The sequence below is a fragment of the Littorina saxatilis genome, linkage group LG4 (assembly GCF_037325665.1).
Source record: "Littorina saxatilis isolate snail1 linkage group LG4, US_GU_Lsax_2.0, whole genome shotgun sequence".
Taxonomy (NCBI): Eukaryota; Metazoa; Mollusca; class Gastropoda; order Littorinimorpha; family Littorinidae; genus Littorina; species Littorina saxatilis.
Genome location: NC_090248.1, coordinates 52,276,582 through 52,300,929, shown reverse-complemented (window position 1 = coordinate 52,300,929; position 24,348 = coordinate 52,276,582). Strand labels below are relative to the sequence as shown.

The 24,348-nt window shown below is 42.5% G+C and overlaps 2 protein-coding genes across 2 annotated transcripts in view; both read right to left on the bottom strand.

Moving 5' to 3' along the window:
- LOC138965045 (protein kinase C delta type-like) overlaps nucleotides 1-21,234 on the bottom strand; it is a 34,136-nt gene extending 12,902 nt beyond the window's left edge. Inside the window, exons 1-12 of the mRNA XM_070337174.1 lie at nucleotides 20,557-21,234; nucleotides 17,810-18,006; nucleotides 10,862-10,928; nucleotides 9,918-10,086; nucleotides 8,367-8,398; nucleotides 8,020-8,105; nucleotides 7,280-7,409; nucleotides 4,966-5,117; nucleotides 4,078-4,260; nucleotides 3,027-3,200; nucleotides 2,306-2,397; nucleotides 929-991 (exon numbers count right to left, since the gene is read on the bottom strand). Of these exons, the coding sequence (XP_070193275.1) occupies nucleotides 929-991; nucleotides 2,306-2,397; nucleotides 3,027-3,200; nucleotides 4,078-4,260; nucleotides 4,966-5,117; nucleotides 7,280-7,409; nucleotides 8,020-8,105; nucleotides 8,367-8,398; nucleotides 9,918-10,086; nucleotides 10,862-10,928; nucleotides 17,810-18,006; nucleotides 20,557-20,668 (1,457 nt within the window). The 5' untranslated portion in view covers nucleotides 20,669-21,234. The remainder of the gene's footprint in view (nucleotides 1-928; nucleotides 992-2,305; nucleotides 2,398-3,026; nucleotides 3,201-4,077; nucleotides 4,261-4,965; nucleotides 5,118-7,279; nucleotides 7,410-8,019; nucleotides 8,106-8,366; nucleotides 8,399-9,917; nucleotides 10,087-10,861; nucleotides 10,929-17,809; nucleotides 18,007-20,556) is intronic.
- Nucleotides 1-21,370, bottom strand: part of LOC138965047 (protein kinase C delta type-like) — a 58,943-nt gene extending 37,573 nt beyond the window's left edge. Inside the window, exon 1 of the mRNA XM_070337176.1 lies at nucleotides 21,232-21,370. The gene's annotated coding sequence lies outside the window, so the exon portion shown is untranslated. The remainder of the gene's footprint in view (nucleotides 1-21,231) is intronic.
- Nucleotides 21,371-24,348: the final 2,978 nt, after the last annotated feature.

The window sequence follows — 24,348 nt, the reverse complement described above, 5'->3', positions numbered from 1 at the left end:
GAAAAGTCCAACGTTAAGGTGGTGTCTACGGACGGCCGGCCGGCCGGACAGACTAACACTGACCGATTACATAGAGTCACTTTTTCTCAAGTGACTCAAAAAAATAGGGTCGGTAGGTCGGGATATTTTTTTTCATTTTTTTTTCTCCAAAAAAACATATTTTTAAGTTATTTTGCCAAAAAACAAAGACCTTTTTTTTTCAATTTTTTTTCCCCAAATGCCAAATAAAAGTCTAGGGTCGCGCAAAAAAAATAGGGTCGGTCGGGATACCGTAAACAGACTTTTTTTGTTGTTGCCTTAGGCAATACATCAAAGATGTATAATTAACCCTGTTATGTGGGAAATAATGTCACATGGGGAAACTTTCCCATGTGACATTGCAGGCCAGTCACTAGCAAGAGAGGGTGCGTCTCAAACACGTGTCAATATAATAAATGTCTGAGAAAAAGCAAGGGTAGTCACTCTTTCACAACCCACACAAACCCGACAGAGTTATGTTTGAAAATCATCTGTTGTCCCAGCTCCACTTCAAACAGTGGGAAATGGAGGGTAAAAAGGCGAATAAAGAAAAAAAAGTAAAGAAGAATGTATCGATTGAACACTGAATTTCCCTTCTTTGAGCCATGTGACGTCAGAGACCGACAAAACTTCATATTTAGGCGGCCAGCCGAGACTACAAAATAGTGCATGTTTGTGTGCGTTCAATCATAAATACTAAAAGGACTTGTCACCAGAATCGATACATACATAAAATAATGTTATTTGTATTTTTGACCAAAATAATTGACATTTTACACAGATCTTGGCAGTTATTGTTCACCTCCACCGCTAGCACGGTCTCGGAGGAAGATTGACTATCTCGATCTGTGTAAAATGTCATATTTTGGTCAAAAATACAAAAAACGGTTATTAAATTGTGCAAGCTCACCTGTATATAATGCCTCTTGAATGCAGGCACTGAAGACCACACACTATTTCAGCTGCATAGAATCTGAAAAGAAACAACAAATCCAGTAAACTTTCTGCTTCAGCCTGTGCGTCTCTAAATGAAAAGGCAAGTTTATTGGTCTTCTCGACAGTCCTCTTAAAATGGTAATGGTGCACCACGCAGCCTATTTCACTTGCGTCTCTAAATGAAAAGGTAAGTTTATTGGTCTTCTCGACAGTCCTCTTAAAATGGTAATGGTGCACCACGCAGCCTATTTCACTTAAGTTTAACAAACTCTCAAGTTTATATCCCATTCAAAATAACCAGGTTTTACGATTACCAAGAATCAATTTACAAGACTTTTCTAAACGGAACTTAAAAAATGTCACCCAATATGAAAAAAACTTACATTTCACATAACCAATTGAAAAATAGTAAACTATCCCACGGTGTAAACATTATTGATACATGATGAGAAGTCAAGTCTTTTACAGTGGAACCCCCCTTTTAAGACCCCCCAATTTAAGACTCCCTCCTTTTTAAGACCTTGTTTTCGCAGACTTTCTGTTCATTGCCTCTGTAAAATTACCCCCATTTTAAGACTCCCTCCTTTTTAAGACCCAATTTTCTCAGATTTATGGAGGTCTTAAAAGGGGGGTTCCACTGTATCCTACTTACATGAGAGAGACACTCGTGAGATAATAATCGTTCAAATCACACGTGTGTATATCATGTAAATGAGGTCATGTCAAGCAAGTCTGGCAGGGACCTGTTTTTCCACTGCTTATGATGCCAAAGTCACCGAGACAAACGTCATTATAGAAAATAAATTGCGCTCGCTAATTACCCTCGATGAATTTTTAGAACTAAAACGTCGCACCACATTTTCAGAGTGACGTTTCTTTACTTTGACGTAATAGATTGCACGATGCTTTAGAAGAGATCAAGGTTCCAAACCAAGCGTCTTCAAGTTAGCTTCCTCGACTGCAGGACATTTTTAGTAAAATACATGTAAGTACAGTATGTAGGATAAACAGAATACTACATGGCTTGCTGTGTCGTACCAGATTTACACTCATTGCTTTTTCAAATAGTGAACAGCTCTCTTTCGTTCGCAGTTCAATATTTAAAAAAACAACTCGTGTAAATCTGGTACGACACAGCAAGCCATGTAGTATTCTCTATATATATAATCTGAGTCCATTTGCAGCATGTACCATTGGTGTATAAAAGCTAACACACTGCAGACACACAGAGACAGATATATAAAGACCAACAGACAGACAGACAGACAGACCGACAGAAAGACATACAGACAGACCGACAGACAGACAGACAGGCAGGCAGACAGACAGACAGACAGACGGACACACTTACTGTGCTCTGGGTACGGTAAACTTTCCAGTGAGTTGTATGTGGAACATCAGGTCACCACCATTCAGGTACTCCATCACGAAGTACAGATGGCTCTGCAATAGTGGAATAAAAATTCTTTTCATTTATATTGAGTATTTTAATCATGTCTCTGTTACACAAAAATCACAGAAGATGCACAAGTTTTGTACAAATTCTGACTAAAGAAGGAAAAATTCACATTCTCTCAGCTAAGGGTAATGATAAAATCAACTAAGCAATGTCTGAAAGGCATTAGGAAGAATATCAAGTGCAGTCATTCTTGGGCCAGATCAGGGGCGGTGTGCACTAGAAAGGACCCAACTGGGTGTGACCCAAACACTGCATAAGTCATTTTTGTGAAAATCTCAAAATCTTCACTTCAACCAATCATACCTAGACATTGGGTCCCACCCAGCTGGGCACTTTCTTCTGCATACCACCCCAGAAGACAAAAGCATAGTACTGGGAGGTGCAGTGGGGGGGGGGGGGGAGTGTGTGCTACTGAGCAGGGTTTAACCCCAGATATACGCACTTTATAATGGAAAGTTAACAACCATGTTCAAAAGATAGCATTTGCCTCCAGGCTACAATATCCCCGACACACAGGTATATAATATGTATTTTTGTGCTCGCTTTCTCTCTTCCAAAGATGCATTATTATTGTTATTATTATTATTATTACTGTCACTCCTCCAAATCTTACCTTGGACTGGAAGGTGCTATGCAGATGCGTCAGAAAGGGATGGCCACAGCCAAGGGCCAGAACTCTGCGTTCAATCATGGTACACTCCACATCATCGTCTTCCAGCACCACATCTTTCTTCAACACCTTGATAGCAAAGAACTTCTTCTGGCCCTTCAGCTCCGCCAGCATCACCTGCACCACAGCGAAACAACGTTGGTACAGTGGAACCCCCCTTTTAAGACCGCCCAATAGGAAGGTTTCCGCCAGTTATCTCTTTGAGGTTTTGGGTGCTTACAGAGTTCCGTGCCCCTAGCGGGGGGAGGGGGGGGGGCATCAAACATCGAGGTCACAAGCAGGGTCAAGGGGAAGGTCGGCTGGGCGGACAGGAGATTACAATAGGAAGGTTTCCGCCAGTTATCTCTCTTTGAGGTTTTGGGTGCTTAGAGATCAGTTACCGTGCCCCTTGCGGGGTGCATCAAACATCGAGGTCACAAGCAGGGTCAAGGGGAAGGTCGGCTGGGCGGACAGGAGACTATTGAAGTCACCCTCTTTTTCAAGACTGTTTTTCCAGACCTGTTTATAACCCCTGTAAATTTACCATTTAAGACTCCCTCCTTTTTAAGATCTGATTTTCTCAGAACCCCAAAGTCTCCCTCCTTTTTAAGATTGTTTTTTCAGACTTTTTGTTCATAACACCTGTAAATTGACCCCCATTTTAAGACTCCCTCCTTTTTAAGACCTGATTTTCTTAGGTATTTGAAGGTCTTGAAAGAGAGGTACGGGTTCCCCTGTACAGTGGGACAATGGTAAATGTTTTTTAACGCCCTCACAGTTAAACCATTAGGGGCATAATCCCAAGTTTTACCCCGACTTAAGATGCTTTTTAAGAATAAAATAAAAAAATAAATAAAAGGGCCGCCACGAAGGAGGTTTGGCTGTCGTGCTCAAGCTCCTAACCACAGAAACTTAAAGACACAATAAAAGGGATTCACATATAAAAAGCTACTTAAAAAAAAACCACAGTATTTTTCATAAACCTCCCCAAAAATTACAAAAAGCACACACATACCTTTCCAAAGCTGCCCTTGCCCAAAACTCTGAGGAAGTTGAACTCCTCGGGTGTGAATTTTCGCCTGACGGCCGGAGGAGGTACAGGGGTAGCAACGTCAGTGGTCAGTTGCCAGATATCCTCGTAGATCTTCTCATAATCACTCTCGCTTTTGACCTCCTCATCTTCTTCCTGGGATTCTCCCTGTTTGCAAAGATGACATTTTTTTTCAAAATGGATAAAGGTTTTGAAAGCACTGTACTTCCTTTGTCAACAGCACAGTAAGCAATGTGGATGTTGATTTTTGACATTTTTGTTTTCTTTAAAAGGATGAAGGTTTTAAAAGCAAAGTCATGCAGCCATCTGAATGTTGAGTTTTGGTCTGCGTCCAAGTTTAGGGATGGTCTTATTGACATAAAAGCGTGGACAAATGAAGATTGAAAGAGTAACTCAGCAGTTAACCCTTACAGCTTCATGTCGCCATATAGCGACAGCAATCTCGGAACTGACGTCACTTGAATTACATGTAGTTGTCAAACAAAAAGAATGGCTTTTTAACTTTCATTTTGAAAAAAAATGAACATTAGACAATGTACATCAATGTACCAGTTGAAGAATAAAAGTGAAATCTTGTGGACATAGATGTACAGTAGTTGACAAGTCTGCCAAAAATCTAGAAGTAAAACGGATGGGGCTAAAAGAGTTTCACATATTTTTGATACTGCAAGCACCAAGCCCTGATCACCCCCCCCCCCCCCCGCCCCCTGTGTGTTGTAATTGTCCAAGTGTGTTCTGTTTTATGATTTTGTCCCCTTTTTTATGTGATGTCCTGTAATGTACAGCATATACATGTCAACAAAAAAACAAAAAAAAATCTCCACAAAAAGAGAATAGACAACAGACGCTCACCATAGCACTAGCAGAAGACTTGTCCAGCCAGGGTCTAGATCCCACAGACGCTTTCCTGATGTTGGCCAGTTCCTCCGCCAGTATCTTCTGGTTGATGCCACACAGGTTGGGCATATGCTTCTGGCATCGGTGGTGGCAGTTGATGCCACACGCTGCACAACAACAACAATACACACACTGTAAAATCACTTTTTTCACATCATCAGTAGCCGCTGATGCCATATACTGACGCTGATGGGGTCTATGTCGACCAAAAGAGTGGGATTCCCTGTAGGTCGAGTTCCTGTAGGTGGATTAGCTGTATACCTAAGACTTTAAAATTGGCAATCTAGTATACAGGGAATCCCACAGGGTGCAGTTTTTCAATAAAACTTGCAAACCATACTCGAATTTCTAAGAAATATCAAAAAAAGATCGAAAAACATCAAATTCTAACGATGTTGCTAAGCATCACGTGACTTTCATTGATATTAGCAAAACGCTACAGGAACTACACCCTGTGGTATTCCCTGTATACAAGATTGCCAATTTTAAAGTCTTAGGTATACAGGGAATCCACCTACAGGAACTCGACCTACAGTGAATCCCACTCTTTTGGTCGACATAGACCCCAACAGCTATACAGTGGAACCCCCCTTTTAAGACCCCCCAATTTAAGACTCCCTCCTTTTTAAGACCTTGTTTTCTCAGACTTTCTGTTCATTGCCTCTGTAAAATTACCCCCATTTTAAGACTCCCTCCTTTTTAAGACCCAATTTTCTCAGATTTATGGAGGTCTTAAAAGGGGGGTTCCACTGTACTGACGGGGAAACAAATACCAAAACAACTAGACTGCCAACATTCCAAAATTCAGAATCCAAAAACAAGAAAGGTATGATATACTTACTTACTGCCCGTGGTGCCGGTTGGTATGTCGGGCAGCAACGAAGGACCTCCACTAAAGGTATGGTATATAACGTTTTCGTTGGTCACAATTAAACGTTCCTAAAGGTTTGTTTGTTTGTTTATTTGCTTGACGCCCAGCCGACCACGAAGGGCCATATCAAGGCGGTGCTGCTTTGACATATAACGTGCGCCACACACAAGACAGAAGTCGCAGCACAGGCTTCATGTCTCACCCAGTCACATTATTCTGACACCGGACCAACCAGTCCTAGCACTAACCCCATAATGCCAGACGCCAGGCGGAGCAGCCACTAGATTGCCAATTTTAAAGTCTTAGGTATGACCCGGCCGGGGTTCGAACCCACGACCTCCCGATCACGGGGCGGACGCCTTACCACTAGGCCAACCGTGCCGGTAAGGTCCCATTTTGTAACATTTTGTTTTGTCACAATTAAACGTTCCCATAACATACCTTTCTTGTTTTTTTATTCATATACTCACGAGATATGTTGCTGTTGCAAGATTCCCCATGGCATTTGTAACACTGCAAGGTTTACCTTGCCATCTCTTTCTTCTGTCTAATTATTTCTGTTACAACTATACCTGGGATGAAAGGACACCCTTGGAGACCATCGAAAAATGTCCCTACATTGCAGGTGGCCTGCCATGAGAAGGATTTCTTTGGTAAAATGAATATACAAAGAGACAGCATGTCCGCAAGCATCCTTTACCAGGAGCAGGGGCCTGACATTGCTGATGCCACTGTCCAACAATGATGATAATGTTTTACGCCCTCATGGTGAAACCATTAGGCCTACAAAAAAAAATAGGTGTGGTTACGGTAACCCGACCTACCCTATTTTTAGGGGCCAACCCTATAACTTTTTATTACATTTGTCAAAAAAACACACACAAAAACAAGAAAACGAGTGCAGAAAACGCAATGAAAGCGAAAGCGCCCGAGTCGCACACTTATTTCCCTGTCAAGTAGGTTTAATTTGTACATATTAGAAAAAAAAGTTTTAAAAAAAAAAGCGATTGCCTACCTTCCTACCCTATTTTTTGGGGCTATGTTACCGTAACCACACGTTTTGTTTTTTTTGGGCCTTATGGGCATGTTCCCTGGTGTTATCCCGATTTCAGTTGAGACACACAGGTGTTTGCGTGTTTAGGTGCAATCAGCCACCTGCATTTATTGCAGAATGAACAAGGTGACACTGGGGTGGGACATGGATACCGTCTCTGAATCTTCACATAAAGTTGACCCTTGTTTGTCCTGGCCTGGATTCAAACCCGTGATCCTAGGATCACAAGTCCAGTGCTCTTCCCCCTGAGCTACCCCGGCCCCCTACTGTCCAACAAACAGAAATGAGGCAAGAAAGCTAGAACATCAGTATGTCTAATTCCCCATTAAATTGTTTACACTTACTTTCACACTTGACGCCTTGCTTGAAGAGACCAAACAGCATGGTGCCGCAGTGATCACAGAAAGTGGGGGTCATGTAGTTGTTGACCTTGAAACGATGCGGAACGTTGAGGTTGAACCGCTCTTTCAGTATCTGCAATGTCAAACAAGAAATATGTATATATACTGAGGACAAATAGATACTATCCATTTGTGTGTGTGTGGCGAAAAAAAGTGAGCACACATCTCTCTCTTTCTCTTCTTTCCTCTGTAGTACATTTCTTATACAAATACTACAAGTACATGTACTTTCTGTTGATAATTTGGTTCAGAAACTAATTTGTGACATTAGTTCTAGCTGTTTATTTTTCTCTATTCACCGCGGTAAAGATGAAGGTCAGATACAGAAGTCATTGTTCATTCTACTACCCTTGTTAACAAAAGAATTGTCTTGCCCTCTCTCTCTCTCTTTGAAACTCTTTATATCCTCTCTTCCATTCTCACTCCCTCTCTATTGCCCCTCGTCTGTGTCTCTCTCCCCTCTCTCTCCCCCCCCCCCCCCTCTTGTCCGTCTCTCTCTCTCTCTCTCTCTCTCTCTCTCTCTCTCTCTCTCTCTCTCTCTCTCTCTCTCTCTCTCTCTCTCTCTCTCTCTCTCTCTCTCTCTCTCTCTCTCTCTCTCTCTCTCTCTCTCTCTCTCTCTCTCTCTCTCTCTCTCTCTCTCTCTCTCTCTCTCATTTAAGTTGTGAGTTCTGTTTTCAGCTTACCATGGTTTCTTCGCTCTCCAGGGAACTTCCCGGGCATTTGGCAAGAATTTTGTTGTGGCACTTTTTGTGAACTGCACACTGACACACTGTGGAAAGGAAAAAAAACACAAAAAAAACATGTTAAAATAGTCATCTTTTAACATAACATAAGCCTTTTTTTGTTTGGCTATTCCGCCACACAAGGATACCGATGCTTGCATATATGCACATAGACACACACACACACACACACACACACACACACACACACACATAAAAAGGCAGATAACGACACAAACAACGTGACAGAGATAGACAGACAAACAGACATACATGTCATACAAACAGACAGACAGACAGACACTTGCCTTTACACTGATATCCCTGTCTGTTGAGTCCCCTGAAAAGAAAACAACATTCACAACATATATAAATTAGAGCAAAGAATTTTAAAACTTTCTTTCTTTCTTTATTTGGTGTTTAACATCGTTTTCAACCGTTCAAGGTTATATCGCGACGGAGGGAAGGGGGGAGATATGGGATAGAGCCACTTGTCAATTGTTTCTTGTTCACAAAAGCACTAATCAAAAATTTGCTCCAGGGGCTTGCAACGCAGTACAATATATTACCTTACTGGGAGAATGCAAGTTTCCAGTACAAATGACTTAACATTTCTTACATACTGCTTGACTAAAATCTTTACAAACATTGACTATATTCTATACAAGAAACACTTAACAAGGGTAAAAGGAGAAACAGAATCCGTTAGTCGCCTCTTACGACATGCTGGGGAGCATCGGGTAAATTCTTTCTCGTCCCAACCAATATATGGGACTCCCCCTAACCCGCGGGGGGCAATTTTAAAACATTATTCCAGGTTTTTTGGTCACATTGGCTTTGGTTGGGTGTCAATCCACAACACAATTTAAAACTAAGATTTAATACAACTAGCTCTCCAACCAACTTTCATAAATTAGAGCAGAAGAACATAAAAATTAAAAGCAATTAAGTGCTGAGGGTGTGACTTTCATTCAGACTTTGCTGAATCATTCTGCACATACCCTGAGTGTCAACTTCCAGTTAAAATCATCATGCTAAATTACAAATGGAAAAAGCATTCATGACAAATAAGCCAGCATTTTTGGTTTCCCAAAGTGCTTCCTTCCCCTTGCTACTTAATAGTATCTCGCAACTTTATGGCAATTCGAATGACACATCTTCCTGGTCAATGGCTGTTTAAAAGTTTGATATCATATTCAGTTTGTTCATGCAGCACAGCTAATGGATTTACAAAGTTACATATCAAGTGATGGAAGTTACATATCAAGTGATGGAACCAATTAAAAGAAATCTGTTATGAAATACTATTGAAGCAGATGTACATAAAAATGATGTATCAATTTGCATGATCTTATTTTCCTTTTCTTTTTTTCCTTTTTTTTTCTACGTTCATTTTGTTTTGTTGTTGTTGCCTCATATTACTTAAATGCACTGAGTGAACTAGGCCCTGAATGATTAAAACGGGTAAAAAAAAAACACCTCCAGAATCAACCAATGAAGTGCTGAGCTTCATCACAGGATTTGAAGTATGAACTAGGCCCTGAATTTGTCTTCATAGGGATATAAAACTGAAGAATTCAAGCAATCAATGTGAAGTGCTATACTCCCCAACAGTATTTTGCCCCATCAGACATTGATCACCCCAGTGGAGTCAATAGAAACTTTCCCAGTGACATTACAGGCTAGTCACTAGCGAGGGTGTGTGTCTCATACACGTGTACAGGAACCACGTCATAAGTTTGTCTGAGAAAAAGCAAGGGTACTCGAGCTCGCTCTTTCACAACCAATACAAACCCGACAGAATTACTTAACGAATTTGTCTATAATGACAGTACACACAACAGAACATTAACACTTACCACATAAATTCTGTACAGAATGAACAAAAAGATGGCTGCCTGAAGAACTTGGCGATGAACTGGTGACCCTTGACCTCGTGAACTTTCTGCTGCTTCATGGCACCTCTTCGTATGATGCCCATGCCGGTGGCTTTCTCGTTTGGGGGCAACTGTGAAGCTGCTGAACCGCCTAAAAAAAAATAAAAAAAATAATGAATGCATATTTTTTGTACGTACTCCTCAGGATAGTATACCTTTACCTTCCTCTCAATCCATCTGTTTTAAGAAATTTGTCAATAACAATCAGAGAAATCAGAGTAATCATGCACATTAACCGTACAGTGGAGCCCCCCTTCTAAGACTCCCCCCCCCCCCGCCTTCCATTTTAAGACGTCGATCCCCTTTTTTAAGACATTGACTTTTCAGCACTTGAACAGGGCGGGGATGTAGCTCAGTCGGTAGCGCGCTGGATTTGTATCCAGTTGGCCACTGTCAGCGTCAGTTCGTCCCCACGTTCGGCGAGAGATTTATTTCTCAGAGTCAACTTTGTGTGCAGACTCTCCTCGGTGTCCGAACACCCCCGTGTGTACACACAAGCACAAGACCAAGTGCGCACGAAAAAATCCTATAATCCATGTCAGAGTTCGATGGGTTATAGAAACACGAAAATACCCAGCATGCTTCCTCCGAAAACGGCGTATGGCTGCCTAAATGGCGGGGTATAAAAACGGTCATACACGTAAAATTCCATTCGTGCAAAAAACACAAGTGTACGTGGGAGTTTCAGCCCACGATTGCAGAAGAAGAAGAAGAAGCACTTGAACATCCTCACAGAGTTACATGTTTCTCAGAACATCCTCTACTGAATATCAATTCAAACAAAATGTAAACCATCACATCCACAGATACACACAATTTTACTCCAATCAATCTTCTCAAAAAGAAACACAGAGCAAGCAACTTACCACGATTATCCTCTTCCTTGAAGTACTGAAGCTGAACTTCTACTCTTCCAACAGGATTCAGCTTCAGCTGAAACCAAATGGTATATATATAATAAGTCGGTGCATTACATGTGATTGGTCAACTGCTACTGTGGAACCCCCCTGTTACAACCTCTGAAAATCTTAGAAAATGAGGTCTTTAAAAGGAGTGAGTCTTGAAATGGGGGGTACATTTTCAGAGGTTATGAACAGAAAGTCTGAGAAAACAGGGTCTTAAAAGGGAGGGTTATTTTGCTTGCAACTCTGTGTGTCTCCCTAAGCACAATTTCAGTACCTCCTTAGTTGAATTCCCAGAAAACTGGGTCCAGGACCCTTGTGCATTCAAAACTTGACATTTCTAAACCAAGAAAGACAGAAATAATCTATTTTTGTGCATGTTACTTAGCATCCTTTTTTCTAGTTCGCAGAATTAACAACTCATTTTGTCACAAAAATAATATGTCTGTTTTCCCCATGCTTGTCACATTTAGTGTAGAGGACAAGGAAAACATTAATAGCAAAGCCCTGTTTTGCTTGTTCCATTTCTGTGTGTTTGGACTGAGAGAGTGGGGGGGGGGGGGGGGGGTAGTGGGGCCATGGGGTGGTGGGACAATGGGGTGATGAGGGGGGGGGGGTGATCAAGAGGGATTAGAGTTGCTTGTTTGCTGTGGCTTGCAACAAATTTATGGTCCTCTCTCTGTGGGTTTTAGCCTACTGTTGAGTGGCTCCTCTGGTGGGAGAGGGTGGTTTGGCTGTTCATCTTACAAAATGTTCTGCTGACGCACTGAGCTTTGTGCAGTTACGTTTTTGACTGGGCTCTTGAAGCTTATCTTGCTTTTCACTTCCTGGTCACTTCCTTTCGCGAATGGAAGAAGTGGATCGTTTTCGCTGGCTGTCGTATGCATGCAATTCTGTTATTTCTTCAATCTTGTTTTACTTCCTTGTCATTTTGATTCCCAGAACGAAAGACGTAAAGCTGTGTGAGTATGTGTGTGTGTGTGTGTGTGTGTGTGTGTGTGTGTGTGTGTGTGTGTGCGTGCGTGCATGCGTAGTGTGTGCGTTAATCTGTCTGTATGTCGATCTGCCTGTACGAATGATATTTTCAGCACACATGTCATGAAACCCATCTCAGTTTCTGTGTCATAATGTGCTTTTGGTCCCCAGTGTCCTGGCTTCCCTTGTTACTGCCCAGTACAATTACCCAGGACCAGAGACACGAAGGGAGTAGTGACACTGAATATCAATAGACTGACACTCCGGATGTGGGTCAACACGTTCTTCATCTTGAACTTATAAATGAAAATATCTCGTGATGACAGATTGTCCCTTTTTGTGATGAGTTCCTTTATTGCTTTTCCCTGACTGAGGCCAACACCCACCCATCCACCCCCACCAACCTAGCTCCTGCCCATCTCTCTCTCTCTCTCTCTCTCTCTCTCTCTATTTCTTCATCGTTTGTATTGCAGTTCTGTCCCCCCCCCCCCCCCCCCCACCAAGCATGTACCAATCCATTCTTGTACTTCTCAGCTGACGAAAGACAAGGAAGAAACAGGTTCGACTGCACCCGCACACTATACAGTGCTAGTGACGGTGTCACGATTTCATCTTTCGCCTGTGTACATATTTCCCCCTCGATATATACTCAAGACTGAAATGTTGTTTCTTGGTAAAATTAAGAAGTGAAATTATTTATGGACGAAAAGCATGTCAGTTTCTTGCATGTGAAGAAAATTGGTGGTGAAATTTAATAGATTTCACTCCCAAAATCGAATTCTTCGAAAACGTGTACCGAGTGGTTACGTCCCTTGAGTAAGAAGGGAAACATTTTAGGATGAATCAAATTTCAAAGTTAAATAAAAAAAAAATTGCTTGGACAAATTTGGCCCCATGAATGTAAGGTACACAAGGTCGCTCATCAGTACTATCGAAGGGTGTTTTTTTTGTTCAGTGTAGAGTTTATACTAGATCAACGAGGCCGAGAATCGAAATATCAACACGGCGAAAGATGAAAGCGTCACAACGGCACCAAAAGGTCAATAGAAAGGCTAATCATACCCAAGGACACGAGAAAGGATATGGAAGGGACACTTAACAACTGCTCTAGCGAGAGGAGATGATTACAATCAAACAGGAACACGTCAGAATGACAGGAGGCATGTAATTGCTAGTTGACACAGGTCAATGAGTTGTCATGGACGCTTACCACTGTAGTCGTTGGAGAAGGAAAATTGCTCTATCTTTCAGAAACCCTATAGAGAAAGTCAAAGAAACCCACAGAGACTTCGGGGTGATCCACATGCTTTGTGGGGGCAAACGAATGCAAAATCTATGCAAAGCAGTGTTGTTCCCAGGGCTGAGGGGCATGAACCAACGTGGGTGCCACCCAAACGAGAGAGAACAAACCGCGGGCTCTGATTCGTTGAAATCACAACAAATCTCAGTTTCAACCAATCCAACACTGCGGGTGGCTCCCGTTTGGGTGGTAACTTTGTCGTGCATCTCGGCCCAGGCCTCGGTCTTCGGTCATTGACGCATCTCGCTTGATCTGACGCATTGGTGTCTGTGACTCCTGGCGGGTCGACCGTCCCGATAGTTTTGACATGCAGGAGGTCTTCTGATCATCTTTTTTCATACCAAGCGGAAAAACACTGGACCTTTATATATTTTTAATTCAGGTCCAACTGACCTTTTGACCTCTGAGACTTGGAACAACACTGGCAAAAGTTAGACACAACAGGGTTTGTTTGCAAGAAGCAAAGAAAGTCACGCATTTCTCTTGATATGCAACAGACTTACAAAATTGCCGTCCGTGAAGTCAAGAGCAACACAGCAGTGACGTTACTAGCAACGGATCGAGAGAATATCTCAAACTGAGGTATCTTTGCAGCAGGAGACGTATACTATATAGCCTAGCTCTCAACCGACACTGTCCTAACGGCCACTTAGTAAAATGACACGATCCAAACAAAAGCTCAAAGATCTATCCACCAAACTGGAAGAACTGAAACATCAAGGAAAGCCCAAAAGGCACAGAAGGAGCAACAGGGTCCACCCTGGCGGAAGATCGACCTACCCCCAAAGCCCAGAGAGACATGTAGGACAAGCGATCCAGTCTGGTGGAGGAAGACGCCAGGACCAGACGGACACATGAGATGCGACAGGATCCATCCTGGTGGAAGAGTTACAACCCCAGAGGCACACACGAAGCAACAGGATCTAATGATATATATCCTGGTGGAAGAAACAGCCAAACATGCCCAGACAGTGTATTGGAGACTAGATGATTACCCGCTTCGCCGGGTGGATCGCGAGACGGAGTATGCAGCGTGCCGCGGTTCGCCGGCTTAGAGCACGTGTTGACGTGATTGACGCCACACGAAGGAAGGGAGATAAACGCGCAAAACACTGGAGAAGATAAGGAAGAGTTACTGGGAATGGATCTACAGAAAAACCAAAATCGGTTCACCGCGCCGCGCTTAGAGCACGTGTTGAAAATTTGCATCGACCAGATTGTGTCCGGGGTCTACCTGAATATGCCCACCAAAATAATTTGAAGCAGATCCATCGAGAACTTTGGCCGTGCATCGCGAAGTGACAGACAGACAGACAGACAGACAGACACACACACACAACCCGTATATAGATATAGATAGATAGAACTAGAAGCAACAGTACCCAGCTTGGCGTAAGAAATAAGTACAGTCACTGTACAAGAGATCTCATCTAAGTCCGGACCAACAGACAGACAGACAGACAGACAGACAAACAAACAAAGACACAGACAAACAAAAAAGCAAACAAACAAACGGACAGAGTGAAACCTATGCACCGAATATACGGTAGTGTAACAACCATAACAAAGACGCAGCTTCAGCCTGGGACGAAAAAAAGACGGGTTCACTTGACCCCCCCAAAGCAAATTTGGACGGGATATAGTCGAATGTGCGAAGCGCCAAGTAGGCAAGGGGTGGGGGTGGGGGATGGGGGGGTTAACCTAGTGCGCCCTTTCAATCGCTGAAGGGAATGTTGATAGGTCATTTCCAGATTTTCTGCCACAACCCTAAATGCCAGGAGAGATGGTGATAATAAATGTTAAACCATTAGGGGCATGTTCCCGGGTGTCTGGAGAGAGGATTCATACTAGCGGAAGAAATAGTCCAAAGGAGCCCAAAAGACACAAGTAGAAGCAGCAGGATGTATCCTGCGAACGGTTTCACAGCAAAGCCCTCATGAAACAAGAGAAGAAGCGACAGGACAGATCTCCCTGTCAAAAGCCAGAGACGCATTGGCGGACGGAGAAGCAGCGGGATCTATCCGACAACAAGTTCACAGTGAAAACTGCAAAGAAACAAGAGAAGAATCCACAGGACAGATCTCCCTGTCAAAAGCCAGAGACGCATTGGCGGACGGAGAAGCAGCGGGATCTATCCGACAACAAGTTCACAGTGAAAACTGCAAAGAAACAAGAGAAGAATCCACAGGACAGATCTCCCTGTCAAAAGCCAGAGACGCATTGGCGGACGGAGAAGCAGCGGGATCTATCCGACAACAAGTTCACAGTGAAAACTGCAAAGAAACAAGAGAAGAATCCACAGGACAGATCTCCCTGTCAAAAGCCAGAGACGCATTGGCGGACGGAGAAGCAGCGGGATCTATCCGACAACAAGTTCACAGTGAAAACTGCAAAGAAACAAGAGAAGAATCCACAGGACAGATCTCCCTGTCAAAAGCCAGAGACGCATTGGCGGACGGAGAAGCAGCGGGATCTATCCGACAACAAGTTCACAGTGAAAACTGCAAAGAAACAAGAGAAGAATCCACAGGACAGGTATCCCTGTCAAAACCCAGAAACATATTGGTGGACGGACAGAGAAGGTCAAGGGAGATGGTCCCGGAGGCTAAGTGAAAAATGGCTGCGGCGTCCACAGGTCCCTGAGATCATTTAGCAGTGTGATTATCACAGATTTCCAGTCATGCATGGTGACGCCTCAAGGGACCAGACACCGGCGTTGGCATCTTGCAATTAGCGGGCTTACGGTGGCGAAAGACTGAGGACTGCGTACAACAAGATGAACTAAGCTTTAAAGGTTAAAGGGTTGGATGTGGTGAGTGAGTGGGTGAGAGAGAGAGAGAGAGAGAGATAGAGAGAGAGAGACACACACACACACGCACACAGAGACACAGACAGACAGACAGACAGACTGACACAGGGGGTGGTCAAAACAGTGAGAAGACGAACAGACACAAGGTTACACTGCTCTGAAAGCAGACACGCCCTTGCACCCTAAGAGACGCAATTAGGGCTTGGGGATTCACAATACTCCATTGAAAATCGTTTCCCAGCTTACACATTGTTGGGCTTATAATATAGTCAATCAATGAGGCTTATATCGCGCATATTCCGTGGGTACAGTTCTAGGCGCTCTGCAGTGATGCCGTGTGAGATGAAATTTTATACGGCCAGTAATTGCAGCCATTTCGGCGCATATTTACCTTTCACGGCCTATTATTCCAAGTCACACGGGTATAGGTAGACAATTATTAACTAAGCAATTTTTGCCAGGAAAGACCCTTTTGTCAATCGCGGGATCTTTAACGTGCACACCCAATGTAGTGTACACGGGGGGGGGGGGGGGGGGGGGGAGTTCGGACACCGAAGAGAGTCTGCACACAAATTTGACTCTGAAATAAATTTCCGCCGAACCTGGGATCGAACTCACGCTGACAGCGGCCAACTGAATACAAATCCAGCGCGCTACCAACTGAGCTATATCCCCGCCCCTAATATAGTGCGTGGCTGAAAGTAACCGAAGTCACGACCTGGGCCGAGGGGAACGAGAAAGTTACCAACCGGGTGGGAGCCAGCCGCGGTTTTCGATTGGTTGAAATTGAGATTTGTTGGGATTTCAACTAATCAGACCCAGCGGTTTGTTCTCTCCCTTTTGGGTGGCACCCACTTTTGGTTCGTGCACATCAACCCTAGTTCCTACATATTACGCTGTTTCCCTGCCAATGGGGAAAACGCGCCTGTCAGCATAAATCGTTCGAGTATCGCGCGAAGAAAACAAGACCCTGAATCAAAGACACATGCTAGCTGTGACGCACGTGCATCCACTCTGATCTCTGTCGCTCACAAGCACAGGACTATCATGGGAAATTTTGAATGGCTGCGTTAGGATTATTTCTTTATGGTTCTTGTTTTAATGCGGTTGTCTCAAACAAAACTTAATTCTGGAAAAAACTGCAGCGAGTCTCCGGGTATTACTGGTAGCATCCACATGAAAGGACATAGACAGCAATTTATTTGTCTCTATTTGGCTTCTTCGTAATCTCAATAGAAAAATACAAATTTAAAAAGGAATGAATCAGTTGCTACTTACGGAACATATTTTAAGAAAATTGTGAGGGAGACTTTTAGAGTGGGTAGGAGGAGAAAAAGACCGACAGACCCAGAGGCCCGGAGGGGAGGCGGAGGAAGCGAGGGAAGAGAGAGAGAGAGAGAGAGAGAGAGAGAGAGAGAGAGAGAGAGAGAGAGAGAGAGAGAGAGAGAGAGAGAGAGAGAGAGAGAGTCGAGAGAGAGTCGAGAGAGAGAGAAATGAAATGACAAAATGAAATGACAAAATGAAATGACTTATGAATCTCAAAGTGATAGAGGGGGAGACAGATAGCGAGAGAGAAGGAGAGAGAGAGAGAGAGAGAGAGAGAGAGAGAGAGAGAGACAGACAGACAGACAGACAGACAGACAGACAGACAGACAGACAGACAGACAGACAGACAGATAGACAGAGACAGAGAAAAAGAGAGGAACGGAGAGAGAATCTCAGAGAAAAAGAGAGACTTTGGGGCAGTCTGACAGAGGGTGACAGTCTCAGAAAGACAGACAGACAGACAGACAGACAGACAGGCAGACAGACAGACATGTCAGCCTACCCAGCAAGTAGTGGACCGTCCGTCAATACACTTGTCAGACAGCATCTTAGCCCCAATGCTGACGTCGGACACGGAGTTGTTGGGTCGTTCCATCATTACCATCTGTATCACCCGTCCCTCGTGCAGGTGAGCGTCAAAACAGGTGTTCCATTCCGGGTACAGCGTGCGCTTCTTCTGCACCAACTGGGTACCCCGACCTGTAAGAGTCAAGGCAAGGTATGTTGAAAAAGAAAGCTGAATTTCCATTCTTGTTGTGTGTTGATATTGGGTCTTTTAATTCAAAGTTTACTTTTGTAAAAGCACGGGTAGCACATCATTATTCTATGGTTCGCGCTGTATAGATGTTCATTTATTATTATTATTATTATTATTAATATCATTATCATTATCTTTATTAATATTTTTAAACTTAAATTCACCAAAAGTTTTGTGTGAGACATCTTTTAAAAAAACATTTCTATTGAATTCATTTCGTAAATGACAACAATGGATAACTGCGAAACTTCTTCCAATATAACAACAACTTTGAGCAGGAAAAAACCCAGATTATTGATTTTGTTTGGGTGTGTCAAAGAAGAACGAAACTGATATGCCAAATACAAGCCTGGGCAAATCTGCAGTGAAATACATGATCATTCGCACGACACGGAAGGTGTCTTTAATAACAAACAAAACAAAAACAAAAGGAACAAAAATACAAAGCGGGTTTCTGTCTATTCAATCAGCGAATTTTCACCTACACTACTACTCCGTGCGCTCTCTCTGTCTCTGTCTGTCTGTCTGTCTGTCTGTCTCTCTCTCACAAACACCCCCTCTCTCTCACACAAACACTCTCTCTCTCTCTTTCTAACACACACACACACACACACACACACACACACACACACACTTGATCTATAATTATACAGTTCCCAATAAGAGTGTCCTAGTCCGTCTAGAGCTCGGAAAACAGAACGACCTACTTCTGAATGATACGGTTACTCAATTCCATAATTATGTCTATGAGGAATGTCAAGAAATAACAAAGAATTGTCATTGCCCGTCAGCAAGGTAAGCATCGTTTACAAAGTCAAGAACCTGCCAGTATCAATAAACAAGAACAACCTCATGGTCTTTCAAAGGCGCAACCCTAATTAAACAAAGTTAAGTCCGTCTGCAGAGTTACAGCCAAACGCAATAACTTGAATAATAAGCTCTACTGTCTGTATAAGGCCAAAAAAAAAATAGGTGTGGTTACGGTAACATAGCCAAAAAAAATAGGGTAGGTAGGTAGGCAATCACTTTTTTTTTTTTTTTAACTTTTTTTTCTAATGTGTACAAATTAAACCTACTTGACAGGGAAATAAGTGTGCGACACGGGCGCTTTCGCTTTCATTGCGTTTTTTGCACTGGTTTTTTTGTTTGTTGGACAAATGTAATAAAAAGTTATAGGATCGGCCCCTAAAAATAGGGTAGGTCGGGTTACCGTAACCACACCTATTTTTTTTTTAGGCCTAAGGGCTGTCTTAAATGGAGCCCGACATTAACTTTCAAAAATCTGTTTGCTGAAAAGTCTGTGCCAAAACTTCGTGCAGCGAGCATCGTCAAGTCGACTTCGCCCAATTCATATCATGCTTAAAACATTCCACACACTTTAAGACTGCACGACACACATGCACAGCTGGGGCAGCAAAACGCCAAAAACGACAAGCTTCGTTACGTCCCTTTCCGTGTCAAATGGTCAAGCAAACAACCACATATATATATATATATATATATATATATATATATATATATATATATATGTCCAGGCCCTCAGATGGGATGAGATCTTCCTTCCACTTGGGACACAAACACGTACCTCAAATCTGCAGCCTCACTGCTGTGTGTACAGCGCGGCTTTTCTCTGCCAAATAAGCTTAGTACCTGACAGCTACATCAATCTGAATACGAAATTAATTCGTCAAAATGTTCCCACTCTGCACAAAACAGCCAGGCTGTAGAATTGTGCTGTGTCTCCAAGTGGAAGACCGTTCTTATTCCAGCTTGAAGCCTGTATGGTTCTTTTGTGACTTGGGCTGAAGTGCACGCAGCAAAACTCAACTGGGTGGGAGCCAGCCGTGGGGTCCGATTGGTTGAAATCATCACAAATCTCAATTTCAACCCATCATCACAAATCTCAATTTCAACCCATCATCACAAATCTCAATTTCAACCCATCATCACAAATCTCAATTTCAACCCATCATCACAAATCTCAATTTCAACCCATCATCACAAATATCAATTTCAACCCATCATCACAAATCTCAATTTCAACCCATCATCACAAATCTCAATTTCAACCCATCATCACAAATCTCAATTTCAACCCATCATCACAAATCTCAATTTCAACCCATCATCACAAATCTCAATTTCAACCCATCATCACAAATCTCAATTTCAACCCATCATCACAAATCTCAATTTCAACCCATCGTCACAAATCTCAATTTCAACCCACCATCACAAATCTCAATTTCAATCCATCAGGCCCCGCGACTGGCTCCCACAAAGATGGGTGGCACCCAGTTTCGCTTCGTGCACGTCAACCCAGGTGACTTGCAAGAATGTCTACAAAGGAAGGAAGGCGTAAAATGTCGCTGGTCAATAAACTTCATCGTATGCACAAGCACCATAGATATGCACCCAACACGCGCACTGCAGTGGCAGCGGAAGCCAAAATCCGCAAACTCAATTAACTAAAGTTGGCTAATTAGATTTACCTGGAATTTCAACGGCTTCTTTGATGTTGACGCACAAGAAGGGGTCGGTCAGAGCCTTAGGTCCTCCATCCGCTTGCAGCAGCTTGACCCGTATGAATCCTGGCTTGGACATCTTGAGATCAAGGTCAGGGGGAAATTATCCTGTAGTCTGCTGCGTTACTTCCAAGATTCCAAGAAGTCTTGTCGCTGTGGGATCTCGTTGGAGGCGATATCCTCGCTCCAGAAAGCGGGTCACAGTGTTCTTACTCCAACAAATGGGTCACAATGTTCTCACTCCAGAAAACGAATCACTGTGATCTTACTTCACACAATGGTGTTTTACCACAGTGTTACTCTCCACAATGAGTCCGGGTGTTACAACAATAATATTTCGACTTTTTTTTCTCGAGAAAATATCTCGAAATCAACCTTGCAAATTACATACATGTAACATGCAGCCCTATTCACACAGAAATACCTTTCGACACAAACCAATACTGATGAGAATGACAACAACACACACACAAAAACCAAAGATCTAAAACAACAACATCTACACCACTACCAACAAGGGAGATGCGTGTGCAAAAAAAGAAAACTAAAGAAAAACTGTTAATTTTAAAATATTCAGTTAGATCTTACACACAACGTACTATCTACTGGTTACATAAGACGCACTCCGAATATTACTTGCACCTTGTGATACCGATTCCAAACGCCGAGGTTGAGACAATCCGTGTTTCAACAGATGAGGCTGGAATTTCCTTGTTCTTTACGTTCACAGAGAACCTGCTGCGACGACCAGGATAACTTTCGTATCCTTTCTCCAAAGAACTGGACAACTTAAGTATTCTTTAACCAAAGAATTGGATAACTTGGAGATCTTTATCCAAAGTAGTGGGCAACTTCAGTTTCCTTTATCCAAAGAACTGGATACCTTTGCCCGGGTAGTATTTATCCACTTTATCCAGAGAACTGGATATTTAGTTTAGTAGTATTTATCCACTTTATCTAAAGAACAGGATAACTTTGGTAGAATTTATCCAATTTATTCAAAGAACTGGATAATTTTAGTAGTATTTATCAAAATGACTTGGAAAAAAAATGTATATCCTTTCTCCAAAGAACTGGATCACTGCAGAATCCTCGCTCAACGCAACTTGACCGCGTATCCACTTTATGCTCGACAGCAGAAGTGAGCCATTTCTCGATCTCTACACAGGAGTGTCCATCCTCGTCTCAATGTTGGTCTGGGTCAGTTGTGTCCAGTGATATGTTGTCCACAAATACTCTTCTGTTTGGGCTGGTCAGTCTGAAACATACAAAATAGGAGCCATGTTAAGTATTTAGATCATAATGTAAAACGTTCGTAACAGGCCAGCATTAAACAATGATTGACGAACCCACGCTACCAGATGAAGTGGCTATGTGAGTGGTTGGGAGAAAGGAACAGGAGGCCGGTTTCAACAATGACGAGCAGAAGATAAATATTAACAAGTCGCGTAAGGCGAAATTACTACATTTAGTCAAGCTGTGGAACTCACAGAATGAAATTGAACGTAGTCCGCCGCTAGTGCAAAAAGCAGTGAAAGTGACGAGCCTGTTTGGCGCGGTAGCGGTTGCGCTGTGCTTCATAGCACGCTTTACTGTACCTCTCTTCGTTTTAACTTTCTGAGCGTGTTTTTAATCCAAACATATCACATCTATATGTTTTTGGAATCAGGAACCGACAAGGAATAAGATGAAAGTGTTTTTAAAACGATTTCGAAAATTTAATTTTGATCATAATTTTAATTTTTTTTAATTTTCAGAGCTTGTTTTTTTATCCAAATATAATATATTTATGTTTTTGGAATCAGAAAATGATGAAGAATAAGATGAACGTAAATTTGGATCGTTTTATAAAACAATTATTTTTTTTACAATTTTCAGATTTTTAATGACCAAAGTCATTAATTAATTTTTAAGCCACCAAACTGAAATGCAATACCGAAGTCCGGCCTTCGTCGAAGATTGCTTGGCCAAAATTTCAATCAATTTGATTGAAAAATGAGGGTGTGATAGTGCCGCCTCAACTTTTACAAAAAGCCGGATATGACGTCATCAAAGACATTTATCGAAAAAATGAAAAAAACATCCGGGGATATCATACCCAGGAACTCTCATGTCAAATTTAGTAAAGATCGGTCTAGTAGTTTACTCTGAATCGCTCTACACACACACACGCACACACACACACACACACACACACACACACACACACACACACACACACACCACGACCCTCGTCTCGATTCCCTCTCTATGTTAAAACATTTAGTCAAAACTTGACTAAATGTAAAAACAATATCTATGGCGGCCGCAGCTTTTGTTACTCTCTCTCTCTCAGAATTACTACTCTGTTAGTGTGTCTGGGTGTGCGTTCGTGCGTGCGTGTATGTGAGCGAGTGCGTGAGTGTGTGTGTGCCGGTGTTCTTTCTCCTCCCCCCCTCCCCCCTGCATCCACGTAAAACTTTCTCCCCACAACCGAATGGGACGTAGACAAAACACACGAACAAAAAACCCTCTGCCTCTTCTCGTTCTTCTTGTATAATTTGTAACCAAGACTTGGAAACTCCAATAGATCTGTGTAAGCACTGCATTGTATGCTGCAACCCTCTCTCACGCTATCCCCTGTTCCTTCATGGATAAACAGACGTGTGCTCGTGCGGCATGTTCTGTGCTAGATGTACTGTCTTGTTACGTCATGCCCTATCGGCCTTGTTTATGTAGACTTCGCTGGGGCTATATACAGACTGCCTGCAAGTCAGCTTCTAGACTAGTCGATGTGTGTACAGTAGGAAGGAGAGCAAAAATTTTACAACCAAAAAGAAAGAGCGAGTTTTTTTGAATTAGTAAAGAAGGGAAGTGTGGATACAAGAGAGAGAGAGAGAGAGAGAGAGAGAGAGAGAGAGAGAGAGAGAGAGAGAGAGAGAGAGAGAGAGAGAGAGAGAGAGAGAGAGAGAGAGAAACAAAACAAAACAAAACACACACAAAATCCAATACCCCTCCACTCCAGCCGTTGCTCTTTTCATGTTTGTTTCAACGGTAACCACTCGGGCTTGGCCAATTGATCGGTGCAACTTTTTCATAGGCACCCTCATCCAATTTATCCGACTATTAACCCGTCACCCAAGGGAAAAATACCCCCGCCTCCACCCCTAACCCCGCTGAACATAGCATGCGATTTCTTTTTGCTTTCCATATTCCCAACTTCACCTCTTGTGTATGCCAAATAAACTTTCGTCCCTGAGTTTTGAGCATCGACAAAATGAAATGATCAAGAGAAACTTTTTTTTACTTTTAGTCAAGTTTTGACTAAATGTTTTAACGTTGACCGGGAATCGAGATGAGGGTCTGGTGTATGTATGTATATGTATGTATGTATGTATGTATGTATGTATGTATGTATGTATGTATGTATGTATGTATGTATGTATGTATGTATGTATGTATGTATGTATGTATGTATGTATGTATGTATGTATGTATGTATGTATGTATGTATGTATGTATGTATGTATGTATGTATGTATGTATGTATGTATGTATGTGTGTGTGTGTATGTGTGTATCAGACTTTCATTACATAATGTTACACTTCTGTGCATCAGGACACACTTCTTTTCAAGACAAAAGACAAGCACAAAAACAGATGTGACATAAAACATAAAAGAAAACGGAGATAAGAATAGGGGGGAGAGAGAGAGAGAGAGAGAGAGAGAGAGAGAGAGAGAGAGAGAGAGAGAGAGAGAGAGAGAGAGAGAGAGAGATA